This window comes from Styela clava, chromosome 4, assembly GCF_964204865.1.
Source record: "Styela clava chromosome 4, kaStyClav1.hap1.2, whole genome shotgun sequence".
Lineage (NCBI taxonomy): Eukaryota > Metazoa > Chordata > Ascidiacea > Stolidobranchia > Styelidae > Styela > Styela clava.
This window is the reverse complement of record NC_135253.1, coordinates 8356165-8372074: the sequence shown is the minus strand read 5'-3', so window position 1 is coordinate 8372074 and position 15910 is coordinate 8356165. Positions and strand designations below refer to the sequence as shown.

At 35.7% G+C, this 15910-nt stretch overlaps 2 protein-coding genes and 1 long non-coding RNA gene across 3 annotated transcripts; 2 read left to right on the top strand and 1 right to left on the bottom strand.

Annotated features, from left to right (window-relative positions):
• The first annotated feature begins 3104 nt into the window (after positions 1-3104).
• Positions 3105-6859, top strand: LOC120327146 (sulfotransferase 1C2-like). Its single transcript, XM_039393564.2, has 4 exons — positions 3105-4378; positions 5066-5294; positions 6173-6299; positions 6583-6859. Exons 1-4 carry the CDS (start codon positions 4006-4008, stop codon positions 6754-6756), a joined length of 903 nt encoding a protein of 300 aa, XP_039249498.2. The 5' UTR covers positions 3105-4005; the 3' UTR covers positions 6757-6859.
• On the bottom strand, positions 5227-9343 carry LOC120327147 (uncharacterized). Its single transcript, XR_013475039.1, has 3 exons — positions 7193-9343; positions 7018-7125; positions 5227-5343 (listed from the first exon to the last, which is right to left on the bottom strand). It is a non-coding gene; the product is annotated as an uncharacterized LOC120327147 (long non-coding RNA).
• Positions 9344-10918: 1575 nt separating this feature from the next.
• On the top strand, positions 10919-15315 carry LOC120325874 (sulfotransferase 1C2-like). The gene is made up of 4 exons (XM_039392045.2): positions 10919-11334; positions 12866-13094; positions 14373-14499; positions 14830-15315. Exons 1-4 carry the CDS (start codon positions 10962-10964, stop codon positions 15001-15003), a joined length of 903 nt encoding a protein of 300 aa, XP_039247979.2. The 5' UTR covers positions 10919-10961; the 3' UTR covers positions 15004-15315.
• The last annotated feature ends 595 nt before the right edge of the window (positions 15316-15910 follow it).

Here is a 15910-nt window from a genome sequence, read left to right as displayed (position 1 = left end):
TTGTATTTTCATCCAATACCAATTCCTTCCTCAAATTTTCCAATGACTCCAGTTCTGGAAACCATACCACAGTGCCAATACTTTCTTGAACTTGCTCCCATATTTAAGATAATTGTAACCATCAAGATGTGCTTATATTTCAAAATATATTTCCTAATAACTAACTGCCTTAATTACGTATCCCGGCGTACATGGCCACTATCATACCGCGCGGCCTCAAAAGCAATATCCTTGTAGGGTTCCATGACGCTGACTGTGGTCGGACTGCTGTTATATTACTATACTGTTGCCCATGATTACCATGGTTGTGCCTGGAGTCTCTTTTTTTGTTACGGTTTTGGATTTTCTTGGACATTCTTTCCTTCACTGCTTAAATGTGTTCGATTTATTCTATTCTACTTGTATCAAAGTTAGACATTTATCACAGGTGTCGCTGCTAGATAACCATCATTGGTTTTTTCGCGTCACCCTTCACCATGAAATGCCTTTATTTATGTTTTCTCTAATTTTTGTTCGCATTACGTGTATGTTTCATTTTGGTGAAAAATAAACGACTGACTGACTGACTGACTGATATGCGCAAACGGAGATCTTGCAACAACATTGATGGAGGAACAATTGCGAATGAGCCAGAACTGGCAGAAGACAAGATGACAATGTAATAATTCAAGCTGAACAACATTTAAACATTGGTAAACGACTATGGAACGACAAAACGACGAATATAACACACGAACCCAACTTTTTAAAAAAATGATGTAGTGAAAAATCGAATACGAATTAATTAAAATAATGACATAACAAACGAACGAAATCTCAATGCAACGTATGCAATGCAAGGTGTAAACACGCGCTTTATCGAAATATATATTAACGCGTCAAAAAACGGAACGAACGTACATTCGAGTGTATGTTCTATTTTGTACTGTCATAATTTTGATTTATTTTATTGATTGCAGATTTTTTATCTTGTTGGGACATGTTTCTCACCTTCGAATCTTAAGGTAAAATCCTATCTCTTATTCTGAGGCGTTTAATTACTATTCTGCTTTCGATTTTCATGAATTTATTGAAAATGAGTTGATTTGGATGTTTATTTGAGTTGCAGCAAATCGTTTTGGCCGAATGGTTGTGCGGCAAAGATAAATGTTTGATTTGAGGCTGTTTTCATGAAGTTCATAATAATTGAAAAATTGACGGTTATAGGTAATTCATTTTGATTGATCGTACTTTCAGAAAGATGATTTCGAACGAATCATACTTTATGCTCGTAAATATATTCGTTAAATACGAGTATATTCAAACAAATATACAAAGCAAAAGCGCTATTTTTTTCAAAACCCACAGATAGCATATTTTTTTAAAAGCGCCGTTTTCAACAAGGGGTAAAAGGCTAAAAAGCCATAACTCGTGACAAACGATACTTTACGAGCAACGAAAGTTATTTAGTGTGATAAAATATGTTGAATGGAAACACTTGTTTTAACCGTCAAAATCAAATTCGAGAACACTCATACGCCGATTCCTTTCTAAAAAATCTTCTCACCATTTTTACACTCTTCCTATTTCCCATTTCCCTTCTATGTCCCACTAATTTGTAATTGTAGTTTGTATATATGTGTGTGATGTTTTTGCATAACTTCCATCTATATTTTGTACCACATTTACTATGCTTTTCTTGCATCTAGGTGATAATTACGCCCAAAACCCCATTTCCAATGTTAAGCGCCGAGATGCAATGTAGGGAATTGGTAATTTTAACAAAATATTCAGCAAAGAAAAAATGTTGACTCTGAAAAATCTTAACTGGTCTAAAACTTCTTCTAATGTGAAAAAATAACTGATATAACACGTCTCTGTACATTATAACACGTTCCTACTAATTAGGCCAATCAATCGATCAATCATCATTTTATTCGTCAGCACAAAATAAACGTATCATAAGAAAAAACATTTCAACTTAACTTAAGTTGTGTGACAGGAGTCGCGAGGGACCTCATGAGGTCTAGGCAGCGACACCTTTGCCAAAACATTTAGTTATCAAAAAACAGAATTATCGTTTAGGTAACATGTCACTGTGAATTGGTTCACGAGATTTTATGATCGTACTGATATTCTATGCTATATAAACCGTGTCTTGTATGTTATTATTCATTCATTGATTCCGTCTTGGCATTCAGCGTGGTTATTCAACTTCGTATAATGTGATATTGAATTCATTGGCTATATTGGTGTGTTATAATTTGCAGCGACGTGTTACATAAGTTTTTTTTTTTTAAATAGAGGAAGTTTTATACCAGTTGGGATTTTTCAGGGTTCTAATTTTTTCTTTGCTGTTAAAATTACTAATATTTCCTACATGCACTTTATGCTTATGGCTATTGCACATTAATACAGAACTTGATTTAAACGTTGAATGATGAACTCATGAATGATCTATGCTACTGACGTTTATACGATTCGGTATTTTCTATAAGTCATCGCGCCCTTTTACCTTTTTGTTTGGCTAAATCACGGACCATAAAAGTCAACAAGGCGAAAGCAAACAAACTGCAAAACCTATAGGGCAGTCTATGATAGTTACCATAATGTGGTAAATAAGAGTCCTACTGTTGTCTGTTTATCGCATTACTATTCAGAAAAATATTTAATAAAGTATATATATAGGTTTCCTTGAAAGCAGAAACAATAAAAATAGGAAATTAGATTTTTTTTGAATGAGCAATGAGAATAAATAACTAACTAAATAAATGGCTGGTGGGTTGCGAAGCTATTCAAGGTGGGTCACGGAGTATTCCCAAATTTTACATACAGTTTTCGATCAGATCGGAAAATTAGGGATTATCATTACGTAACTTTTTAATAAGAATTAGAATTATTCATTGTGCCTCGTTAATAATTTTAGTACGCCCTACATATTGGACACTGTTGATAGGCTACTAGGCATATCAGTAATTTGTTGAATTCGTGAAGACAGTAGCGAAGACGCCGGGTTTTTGAAATTGGTAATCTTATGTCCAATGAGTTGCATTTTAAATATGGCTAAACAGGGTTGAAATGCTTTATCTTAGCATCCTACTTTGTTTGGTTCTTGTGAGCCACAAAATTGATTTTGTTTTAAAGAAAAGGCAAAAAAAAAGGAAAGCTCAAACAGTTGTAGTTAAAAAATTCGACTCTGATTACATCAAATGTGGTTTCATTAAGGCAGGAAATGACTTTGAGTTAAAAGCACGATGTGTTAAGTGCTAATGCCATGTTGCGTGTCAGCTTGTCTCCTTTCAAGCCTCGACTTGAACTGATAATATCCAATATAAAAATTCGAATTTCGCATTAATAGTAAATTGCGTGTGAATACATTGTTTCACATCTCATTGTGGGTCGTCCAAAAAAATGCCAATAAAAGTGGATTGCGAAATGAAAAAGGTTAGGAAGCACTGTGTTAGAAAACGAGGGACAATCATATTAAATTGATTGAGTTTCAGTAATTTGGGCAAAACTAGCATTATCAATTGTAAATCGGGTTTAACTCAGATTCTTTGAACTAGGACAAAATGAGTTGGTCATAACGATTCTTAGTTGCTGTGCGTCATTCGCGTCGCAGGCCATAGCCCGGGGACAAAACATGGTGTTTTAAACGGACAATCAAGGTTAGATCTTCTGCCGTGCTTGATAGTACATTAACTCAGTGACCCAATTTATTATATATAAGATTTAAACCGCTCCTATCTGCCTTCACAACACAACGTGCAATAATACTATTATAAAGGCTATACCACCTCTATACGATAAGAAACAGATTGTAACAGAATGAATATGGTGCTAGCGAATTTGAAAAAAATAGCAAATTCATTGTGCTCACGTTTCCAAAGGTATGTAATGCCACGCAGTCCAACATACTGACCAAATTTACGCATAGCGACATTATATGACTGTAGGGTTTTGAATATTTCATAGAGCCTAGGCTTCTCTTGTTTTCAGTACTAAACAACAGTATAAAAAATCGTAATGGAGCGTCGTGTATGCGATATGCCTGTTTACACATATGTGTCTCACCCATCTGTGAAGGGACTGTACGCTATTCCATCAGTAACAACGCAAAAAGGTTTTGACGCTGCAATATCCTACCAAGCTCGGCCTGGAGATATTTTTCTTTGTACTTATCCGAAATGTGGGACAACGTGGGTTCAGAATGCACTTTTGGGAATGAAATATGGGCGGTCCTTGGTAGAAAATGAGAAGTTGGACATCATGTTTCCCCATCTGGAATTAGATGGTATAGATGCCGTTGAAAATGTGAAAGACCTCCCACGAATGATAAAAACTCATCTTTTATTTGATATGACACCTTGGAATCAACAATCAAAATATATATGTGTAGGTATGTGTGGGCACAAGTCGTAGTTCTGAATTTTAGCTGTTGTTATACTTAAAATCATTTTATTGTGTGAGTAATAAACTCAATGCTTTTTTAAAGACTACAAAAATGTAAATGATGATTTGTTCCTTTTATCAGTAAACTTTGTAGAAAAATATTATTTATTGTTGTTTGATGTCCCGAAGACATAACGCTGTAACGTTATAGTACTCGGAATAAAATTCAGTTATATTAACTACAATGTGCTATGCTGTATATAAATTCTTTGAAATGTTGATTTGGTATATAAGTTCATTGTAATCATTTAGCTACAAAAGTGTTTACAGTGCCAAATTGTTAAATTTGAATTTATTTACCAGTATATCCTAAAACACAGTAGCTCCTTGCTTACAAGTGACTGATCGTATGGTATATATAATGAGAGAGAGAGAGCTTTGGTTCGGAACGCTGGTGTCAAAATGTCTCTTACCTTACTATTAGGCCTATGCAATTTAAAAAATAAATAAATCAATGTGCCCCAATGCTGGGGGGTATCGGCATAGAAAACCGATACGATGGATATATCATTCATCAGACTCCTCGAACATTGTGCGAGACTGTGAATTCAGTACAAGGAACAAGAAAGAAATTTTAGATATAGCTTTTAACGTTTCAAATTTCTTTCATCGCATTTCCTATTCTTGCGTTTAGTTCGAAACCCCAAAGATTGCTTTGCTTCATACTTCTATCACACTATTGGATTTACACACTTATACCAATACGAGGATGGGAAATTCGATGATTTCTTCGAACTACTGATCAGTGGGAAAGTTGACTTCGGAGATTTTTTTGATTTTGCAACAAAGTGGTGGGCCATGAGCAAAGAGAAGTCAAATGTTTTGTACGTCTTATACGAAGATCTGAAGTACGATTCTCATGGGTATGTTGTAAAAATTAGTTCGTTCCTGTACAGCATGCGATCTGTCCTTCTAAACACAAATGTATAATGGCGTTACGTTATATTCCAATTAAGGTACTCCCGTAGTATGTGAACTAAGATGGCCGACGCCGGAACGTAGTATGTGTACCAGGTTTAGGGTTAGGCTATAATTTAAGGTACAAATACTACGGAAGTCACTTGGCTAGTCCCCGAACTCGTAATAGAACTAAAATAAGGAAACTCAAAATAAATTAAAATTGGAAATTAGGGCCTAACCTAGTACAGCACATACTATGTTCCTGTGTCCGCCATCTTAGTTCACATACCACGTGAGCGCCCCAATTAATACATGTGACTACTAATTCCGGAGAAGTAAACAAACACAAACACGCACCAAACATTAGAACGGACAGCGCGTTAAATTAACATTTGAAGCATCATGTGTGGGTTCACATTCCTCGGGGGGGTGAATGGATCTCTGAAAAATGTTGAGTCACATACGTCGGAGGCTGAAATCAGCTTATCATGTCATGTTATGGCGGTCCGTTCAGAATTTCGGCTTACAATTACGAGGACAAAATGAAATATCATTCTATAGATATATTTTTATAAAGCATGTAATGTCATGGTAAATTTAGGTATGTCCACATTTAAATCGACATTATTTATATTTCCTCGCAATTGCATTGTTTAACCGAATAAAATGCGTGATTCACAATGGATTGGAACACGGCCGGAATAAAAATCCTATTCATTCTTAGGAACATTTCCAACCAGCTATATATATATATATATATGCTTTCTATTCTTGACTTGGTGAACTCGCCTTCAGTATTATTACCTTTGGAAGATGCCAATGAACGATTTTTTATTCGTAGGGAATTTTTAAAAATTGCGCAGTTTCTGGGAGACGAATGGGCCGATAAAGTCACGAAAAATGGAAATGAACTTTTGGATGAGATTGTCAACTTCACTAGTTTCAAGAATATGTCACGGAGAGATTACGTAAGCTTGTCATAAGAATCTATTCCATACTATATACGGTATATTCTTACTGCAACATCGAAGAAAATAGGTCTTGCACCCTACTACTAGATAAAGCAACATTAATTTGAAATTAATTAAGTAAATATACGAGACACCTATTAAATGATAATATTAACAGTTGCAACCAACCAACCCTGCATATCAAGATCGCATATCGACTTTTTTATATTATATATATATATTAACAATCACATGTTCGTCAACTTTGTATGAAACTCATCAGCATGCTTCCATTTTCAAGCATACCAAAAGACCTGCTGAATTGCCTTTCTTGCGTAAAGGTGTTATCGGCGATTGGAAAAATTTATTCACAAAATCACAGAGTCAGAGAGTGGATGAAAAGATGGAACAAAGTGGTAAAAAATATCCAGGATTCAATAAATTATGGGATAAATATGCTGAAGATCTAAAATGAGCAGCTTGTTATTATATCAAACAGCTAAAAGCTTATATAAATCTTTTAAGTCTTATACTCTGAATTTTTAAAGAAATAAAAGTCATTGAAATAAAACATCTCATCCTCATTCTGTTTGCTTTTGATTCAGTTTCATTGCGTACCGTATAGTATTACGCAACCGACTATTGTAAATACTACTTTAATGTTAGAGGTAATATATCAAGAGTATTTCTTGCATCTTGTAACACCATAAGCTAAAAGCTACATTATTAAACTTACATTCCACACCTGAAATTTCTATCAAAGGTATTTCTAAATGAAGCTTTATTTTTCATGCAGTTCAATGCGTCGCAAACGTTTTCATTGTATCATGTCTTTCTCCCATATCTGAAATATAAGGAAAAATTTTCGGGATATTGGAGAACGACAGTGTGATGAAGGAGAAATATAGTACCTTGATATAGGGCTTCATTCAACTTAAATTTAAAGCACACTTAGAATGCGATTCAAAGTAAAATATAACACAAGTAAATGTTATTAACAAGAAAACAAATACGCATCGAATTGCTGATGCTAACAGTTAGCGGCTCAATAGTTAAATGAATAAAGTTGTAAGAATTACCATACTATATCTACAACACAGCAATGATTGGCGTCAGATTTAAACCCCAACAACAATCATCGCTTGACTGCAGCTGTATAAACAAATAGATACATTGAGTTGCATTTCCAAGTTATCACAGATAGTGAGAATGCAAATATATCAACTGCTATTTCTTGAGATATCTCAGTTTGATACTACAGCATTAGCTGCGAGTCTGTCTGGTCTGTTCTAATATTAGCTCAAATAACGGCGTTTATCAGTAAGCAGCAGCTTTTCATTTTCGCTATTCCTATTCTAATCACGCTTATACAGTTTATATGAGGACTGAAAACGATTAACCTTCTCTATAGAGTAGACCAGTGGTTCCCAACCGCCGGTCCGCGGATCGGTGCCGGTCCGCGAAACTTTTTTGCCGGTCCGCGGGAAATTTCATCTTGTTGTTTTTCTACCGTCTCAATCGCATTGCCGAAGGCGAAGTCACATTGGTTTATAACGCAATTTCTCTCCCGCCGTCATATTGGTGTTTGATAAGTGCGGTATTAATGGCCCGGCGACGTCTTGGCGCCGAGTAATCACGCTTTTCGCTTTTTCAGTACGATTCATCGCGAAGGCGCTCCGTCAAATCTCGCAAGATTCAGAAACCTGAAAATCAGCATGCGTGCTTTTTCCGTTCTGCATGCTTTTCTTGATTAATATTAAAGAGAGTAAATCGCGACATCTGTCTAATATCTCGCTAACCGAGCCACGAACTAAAGTGTTAGCAAAAGGCCTAGGCTTCAGTCCCACTCCCGAAAGACTTGATAACTTCCAATTACAAGCTGATATTGATAAAACAATTCGCAACTACCGCCTAAGAGAATACTTTTTTGATTTTCCATCTACAGAAAGCACAAGCGAATTGGCTCGAACATACCCAAAGTCGTTACAAATTCCAAGCAAATGGACACCACCCTCCGAACGAAATTCAGATCTGGACCACTTTCCCAACACCTTGAAACGAGAAACTAACACAAAGGAGCATCAAAAAGACGCACATTTTCAAATCTAAAACAAGATGAAGTACAGGCTTTGAAAGAGCTCGAACAAAGAGCAGCACGAGATATTATGATCGTACCTGCTGATGAAGATGGGGGTACATTTATTCTCTCTCATCTCAGTCGCCCAATCATATCAGCAAATGGAACCGCAACTGAAAAACTTTCGGCATATATCGATCACAAGTTATATACCGACCTAATGTGTTAAGAAGTAATACCGTTGTATGTCAGAGACAGCATGGACTTTCTTGATAATTTAAAAAAAAACGGCACTGTTCCCCAGGATCCTTTCTAGTAAACATGGATGTGACCTCCTTATACACAAATATTCCACATATAGATGGTATCTCAGCAGTAGAAAAGTATCTTATGAAGCACAGCATTGACAAACGCGAAATCCCATGGATTAAAGAAGCAGTAAACATGGTACTGAACAACAACGACAAACATTACCTCCAAATCAACGGAACAGCAATGGGAACCAAAATGGCACCTAAATACGCTAACATTTTCATGGCAAATTTAGAATCAGACATGTTAGAAACAGCCGAGTTCAAACCACTCTACTACTCTAGATTTATTGACGACTGCTTCTTGATATGGACACACGGCGAAACCGAGCTCAGAGATTTTGTAACCCATGCAAACTCGATACATCCCATCATTAAATTTACATCCGATTATTCACCGGAAAACATTGCGTTTTGGACATAAAAGTTCATATATATATATATAAGAGACAACGAATTGGAAACTGAAATTTTTACTATAGAAACGGACTCTCACCAATATCTTCTACCATCCTCAGAGTGTTTGCTAAAAATGCTGGTACAATGTAATTTCTAGGGCCTGGGTTGTTAATATAGGCCTAGAGGTGATCATTTGAATTCTTCAAAAACACTCAATCTGAAAGTATAAGTGTTATTGATATTGATTAATTTCTTATGTTCTTATAATTGTTGATAATTTCATGAAAATTCTTAAAAATATAATTGTCTCCACATGGCTAAATACCATTTATAGTAATAGTTAGGGCTTGATCGCTTAAATTGGCTTTTCAGAAGGGTGTATCCAACTGGTAGCTCTTAGATTAAGCGATAGCCAGGAAGTAGCTGTCGGTTTTATAAGGGTTGGTGACCCATGGGCTACAGGTAGTAGGAAATTCCATTTACCATTAAAGACAAATACAGCATGTGTATACTGTTTTCAATAGTTATCATTATTTTATATTATTACGTTGACAAACACGGGCTATACTTGAGATTCCCTACAAACTGTAGCGAAACAATGTGAACTTTTATTCAGATTCTAAAAATTGTATAACAATAATAATTTTGTATTTTGGGTACCGGTATTAACAGACGAAATTTTAAAATTAGTAGCAGACTCCCAATGACACTACATTGTCGGGAAGTGATATTGCAGTCACCGATCCGGTACCAACGAAAAAACAAAATTATAGAAATCAGCGAGGACATAGATCACTTAAAAAACAACAACGGTCAAACGAGAATATTGGTCAGAGACCGAAGACTTATCGATCGAAAGTTAGGGGATCCCCCAAAACAGCGCTCTTACTCCATAGTGACACCTTGTGTTCCATCACTAATTAATTAATAACTCGCTAATTATACGACATAATTCGCCCAAAATCAATAGGCTTCGGACCCGGGATAAGATGAATGCACATGCAAAATATGGAGCAGATTCAATCTCGCTTTCGTGAGATATCGCGTGCATCTAACAGACATACAGACAGAAAAATACCTGTCAACATACTTACCGATTAAAATCGATAAGTAATAACATGGCCTATAGAGAGGCTACGGTACCCCCGAAGTATGTGAACCAAAATTGTGGAAACCGGAACGTAGTACCGTGTGTACCATGTTAGAGTTATGCCATTATTGTATTCCAATTTTCCTTATTTTAGTTCTAGTCCGAGTTCGGGGACTAGCCAAGTGACTCCCGTAGTATTTGCACCTGAGATTATGGCCTAAGTACACATACTACATTCCCGTGTCCGCCATCTTGGTTCACATACTTTGGGAGTACCGAGGCTACATATATTTGTTTTCAGGGACAGCGAAAGATCGAGTGGCTTGACAATCATACGCTAAGTTATGGCATTACTTGTGACTGAAAAATGTGCACATTGTGCTTATGGCTATTGCATATTAATGCACAACTTGATTTGAACGTTGAAATACACAAGAAGCTATGCTAATAAAATTCATACGTTGCTGTGTTTTTTCTAATGTCACTATCACGTCTTTGTATCATTTTGTTTGACTAAATTACTGAGCATAAAGTCAGTAATTCAGTCAAGAAGTTAATTAAGTCAACAAGGCGAAAGTAAACAAACTGACTGCAAACCTCTTGGCGTTCAGTCCATGATAGTCACCATATAAATAAGTGACCTACTATTATCTATTTATGGGATTACTGATTAGAAATATTTAGTAAAATATATTGGTTTAATTGAAGGAAGATATAGCGATATTATATGACTGTAGGTTTTTGAATATTTCATAGAGGCTTATTCAGTTTGCCTTACTAGACAAATCAGTATAAAATACGTAATGGAGCGTCGTGTTCGCAGTATGCCAGTTTACACATATGTGTCTCACCCCTCTGTGGACGGACTGTACGCTATTCCGTCAGTAACAACGCAAGAAGGTTTCGACGCTGCAATATCCTACCAAGCTAGGCCTGGAGATATTTTTCTTTGTACATATCCAAAATGTGGAACAACATGGGTTCAGAATGCACTCCTGGGAATGAAATATGGACGACCCTTAGCAAAAAATGAAAAGCTGGACATCATGTTTCCTCACCTTGAATTAGATGGTATAGATGCCGTTGAAAATGTGGAAGACCTCCCACGAATGATAAAAACACATCTTTTGTTTGATATGACACCATGGAATCCACAATCAAAATATATATGTGTAGGTAAGTAAAGGCACAAGTAGTAGTTCTGAATTTAGCTATTGTTATACTTGAAAGCAAGTTTTGTATGGAAAATAAAACTCCATATTTTTTACAATTTAAATTTTTAAATGACAATTTGTTATTACTTTTATATTATACTTCTCTAGTCAGGGACAATTATGTCAAAATGCGAAACTTAATACACCAGTTCCTCCTAAAATACTGTAGCTTCTTGCTTACGAGTGGCCGTTCGTATAGATATAGCATATACTGTACTGTATAGGAGTTTCTTAAGAACGTTGGTGTCAAAATTCCCTTTTACCGTATCAGTATAGAGAACGATTATTAATTTAAACGAATATTTTTAAATCTCAGAATTATGCTGAATTCTCCAAGTTTAAAAATGACATTCATAAAAATTCTCATTTTTATTTAGACAACAGACGGTAACTAAAAAATAATTTAATCGATGAAATCCTGATGTTAATTAGTATTCTAAACTTAAATTCATAAAGATAACGGAATCGATAGCACTGTTCAAATCCCTGGGATATAGATTTATTGATCAAAACCATACAATTCTTAAAAAATTCTCATAATGTTAAAATCCTGGGAGAGACATAATTATCGTTTTATTATCGAGTAATTCTCGCTGTTGTACTATCCACTTGGCAACTAACGACGTACAACGTCCAGCTAGTGTAAGGATGTAATATAAAAATATTGTGACAATCGTCTCTGATCTCCTTTATATGGCCACATATAGCCTGCTCTGGACTTTGATTGCTATACTAGTACGCAATTTTATGAAAAAAAAACTCCCAGAAGAGACTATTTTGACTTTTTCAGTGCCAGAGAGTTACCTATCTATTTGATAGTATCTTTGGTACAACCCCCTACCAAAAAACAACCCCGCCAACGCTCAAAACTAGATAGCGATCGGGGACCGCCGACTTATCGATCTTCCGCATGTTCGAGAAATGCTCCACATCGCAGACAGGGCATTGTTACGCACATAATCGTTCGCAGCGACGAAAGTTAGGGGATCCCCAAAACAGAAACTGCAATTTCGATTCCTTCGCACTGACACAATAGCGACACCGCGTGTCCCATCAGTAATTAATTATTAACTCGCTAATTATACGACATAATTCATCCAAAATCAATTGGAGCAGTTTCAACCTCGCTTTTGTGAGATATCGCGTAAAATACGAAAGTGTCAAACAGACAAATACCTATCAACATACTTACCGATCGAGATCGATAAGTAATAAGAAAGTTATTAATAAAACAGTTAGGGTTAGGTAGGGTGTTTTTCTCAAATCTCCCATATGTTTGCATTGGTGGCGGGGGCTTTGTACAAAAGATCCATTTCATACACCTCGATGCTGGGAGGTATCAACTTAGAAAACAGAGACGATAAATACATCATACTCATTGCTCGTCGTGTTGAACTATGAAATCAGTGCAACGCGCAAGAGAAATGGGGTATTATCTGAGTTATATTATGTTTCAGTTTAATTTCAACACATTTTTTAATTTCTGCGTTTAGCTCGAAATCCCAAAGATTGCTTCGCTTCATTCTTCTATCACACTGTCGGGTTTACGCACTTATACCACTACGAGGATGGGAAATTTGATGATTTCTTTGAACTACTGATCAGTGGGAAAGTTGATTCCGGGGATTTTTTTGATTTTTCAACAAAGTGGTGGGTCATGAGTAAAGAAAAGTCAAATGTTTTGTACGTATTATACGAAGATCTGAAGTACGATCCTCATGGGTATGTTGTAGAGATCAGTACGTTGCTTTCTGTGCATACTGTATATGTATATAGCATGCGATATGTCCCTCCAAACACTATATAATAGCGTTACTTTATATTCCAATCGATACATATATATGACTTCAAAACCGGGGCAAATAAATAGACACAACACGGACTAAACATAATTAACAAGAACCAGTGCGTCAACTCAACGTTTGAAGCATCGTGTATGTGATCGCATTTCTCGATAAATGAGTCTCTAAAAAATGTTGTGTCACACTTGCCCAGAGTCGGCAATCGCTCTTACGTGTCGAAGTCTGAAATCAACTTATCATGCAATCGGCGGGCCGTGCAGAATTTCTGCGTGCAATTACGGATAGGCAAAATGAAATGGCAGTATATATATTTATAAAGCGTGTAATATCCTGGAAATTGAAACAATTGAATTGTTTAACTTGACCGGACGAAAGGCCGTGGTTAGGGATGTAAATTTCGAATATTTTATTTTCGAATCGAATATGTATTATTGCTATATAGAGTTACACTCAGTTATATTTACTTACTACATTAATTTATGTTCGCAAACAATACCGGATGTATAGTGATGGTTTCTTCTAAAATTCACCCAAATGATAAACGTCAGTGAAATATGGGATAGTACTACTTGCGCCGTGGTTTTGAAGAAAGAAAATGATAACGAGGGAAGCATCGCAGACCTATCTTTTAATGAGGAATATTGTTGTTATAATGACATTATATTACTTAAGTAAATTAAAGACATGTTCATATAATAGCAAATTTGTAAAACTTTTTAACATTTTGAATAGTCTAAAAACAATTTAACGAAACCATTGGTTCCTCTGAGGCGGTGACCCATATCAAATATAACAACCCCCGGAGTGTTACGACTTGGGAACGCTGTAAGCGTGGGGAAAATAAACGTTTTTGTTCGATGATAAGACAACGCTGCTGCGTCGTGCAATCCGCCTCGTGTTATCTAATTTAATATTTTTTTTAAATATAATCAAGCCGTTTTTTCTCAAATCGCTTCGAATTGATGTTGATTCAAACCGCTTCGATTCGAAATACTGAAATTTACATCCCTAGCCGTGGTTCACTATATGATTGAGACACTACCGGAATTGAAATCCCATCCATTCACAGGAACATTTCCACCCTCGGGGGTCTATATAACCTAATCTAATGTATTTTATCTCTTCTTGACTCGGCAAACTCTCCTTTACTATTTATTATTAATTTTAGAAGATGACAACGGACGATTTTTTTTCAAAGGGAATTTTTAAGAATTGCGCAGTTTCTGGGAGACGAATGGGCTGATAAGGTCACGAAAAATGGAAATGAACTTTTGGATGCAGTGGTCAACTTCACCAGTTTCAAGAATATGTCACAGAGAGATTACGTAAGCTTATCATAAAGATCTATATTTTCATTATTACTGCATAATATATACGGTATATTCTTACAGCAACACCGAAGAAAATCGGTCTTTGCCAATCCTATGTAAACCCTACTACTAGATAAATATGTTCAGTGTGGTATGCCCTAAAGAAAACATTCATTAAGCAAACATACGAGATACCTATTAATGGTAATATTGAGAGTTGGTGTAACGACAACAACCACCCCTGCTTATCGAGAGCGCATATCGGCATTTTGCTTCTGTATTAAAAAATCACATGTTGATTAATCAACTTTGTATGAAACTTATCAGCATGCTTTTATTTTTAAGCATGCCCCAAGGCCGGCTGAATTACCTTTCTTGCGTAAAGGTGTCATAGGTGATTGGAAAAATTTATTAACAAAATCACAGAGCGAGAGAGTGGATGAAAAGATGGAACAAAGTGGTAAAAAATATCCAGGATTTAATAAATTATGGGATAAATATGCTGAAGACCTAAAATGAGCAGCTTCTCAATGTATCAAACAGCTAAAAGATTCCTAATACAAAATTCTTGTCTATGATAGAAAGAGAAAGTAATACAGTACTTTAATTTATTAAGAAATAAATGAAAATTTGAATATGATACGAGGTTTTTGGAAGAAGATAGTGAATGTAAAACCGAATTTAGTTCCGTTGAGGTCATTGTGAATGAATAAATCAATCGATTATTTAATGAATAAAATAAAATGAAGTAAGTTCTCCAGACTGACTTTATAAAGACAATAAAACGCCTTTCCAATCACATTGAAATTGCCATTGAATTAAGCCACATCATCTGCATACTCCTCATGTTTTGTTTGCTTCAGTTTCAATGCATATGGCAGTGGTTCCCAACCTTTTTTATATCGCGACACACTATTGAGAACTTTAAATATTCGCGGCACAACTATCACAAATCATGAAAATTTTCTATCCATAAAGCCATTCTGCTGTAATATACAAAGAAGATCAGATAAAGGGAATTTTATTCATGTAAATACAACACACCCTAAATTTATTAACATGTTGAAGCGAACTAACTTCTTTCTATCAAGAAAAAGACTTTCAATTATGTTGATGTTTAATCCATAACAAAGCAATGTTAACGACAAGCGAACAGAATGACAAGTTATCGTAAGAAAAGCACGTAAGTAATCATGCGTGACAAAAACATAAACAAAACAATTGTGACTCATAACGGCTATTAGTTAAGTGGTTCGTCACACTACCCCCCAGACGGAATGAGTTATAAAAATCTAGTGGGTTTACGAGTTTTTCTACCAAATTTGGTTCTGTAATCATAACCGGTTGTAGGTTCGGATGAACGATCGTCTGTAGAACGCTGATTGTTCGTTGTTGTTTTAGGGATTGGAGGACGTCCTCTTGGTTT

Excerpts from the sequence above, each read along its gene's own strand:
- LOC120327146 (XM_039393564.2), top strand. The coding sequence starts at position 4,006 with ATGGAGCGTCGTGTATGCGATATGCCTGTTTACACATATGTGTCTCAC. Across the intron at positions 4,379-5,065 it reads ATCAAAATATATATGTGTAG|TTCGAAACCCCAAAGATTGC; the intron begins GTATGTGTGGGC and ends TCTTGCGTTTAG. Across the intron at positions 6,300-6,582 it reads ATATGTCACGGAGAGATTAC|CATACCAAAAGACCTGCTGA; the intron begins GTAAGCTTGTCA and ends TCCATTTTCAAG.
- LOC120325874 (XM_039392045.2), top strand. The coding sequence starts at position 10,962 with ATGGAGCGTCGTGTTCGCAGTATGCCAGTTTACACATATGTGTCTCAC. Across the intron at positions 11,335-12,865 it reads ATCAAAATATATATGTGTAG|CTCGAAATCCCAAAGATTGC; the intron begins GTAAGTAAAGGC and ends TTCTGCGTTTAG. Across the intron at positions 13,095-14,372 it reads CTGAAGTACGATCCTCATGG|GGAATTTTTAAGAATTGCGC; the intron begins GTATGTTGTAGA and ends TTTTTTTCAAAG.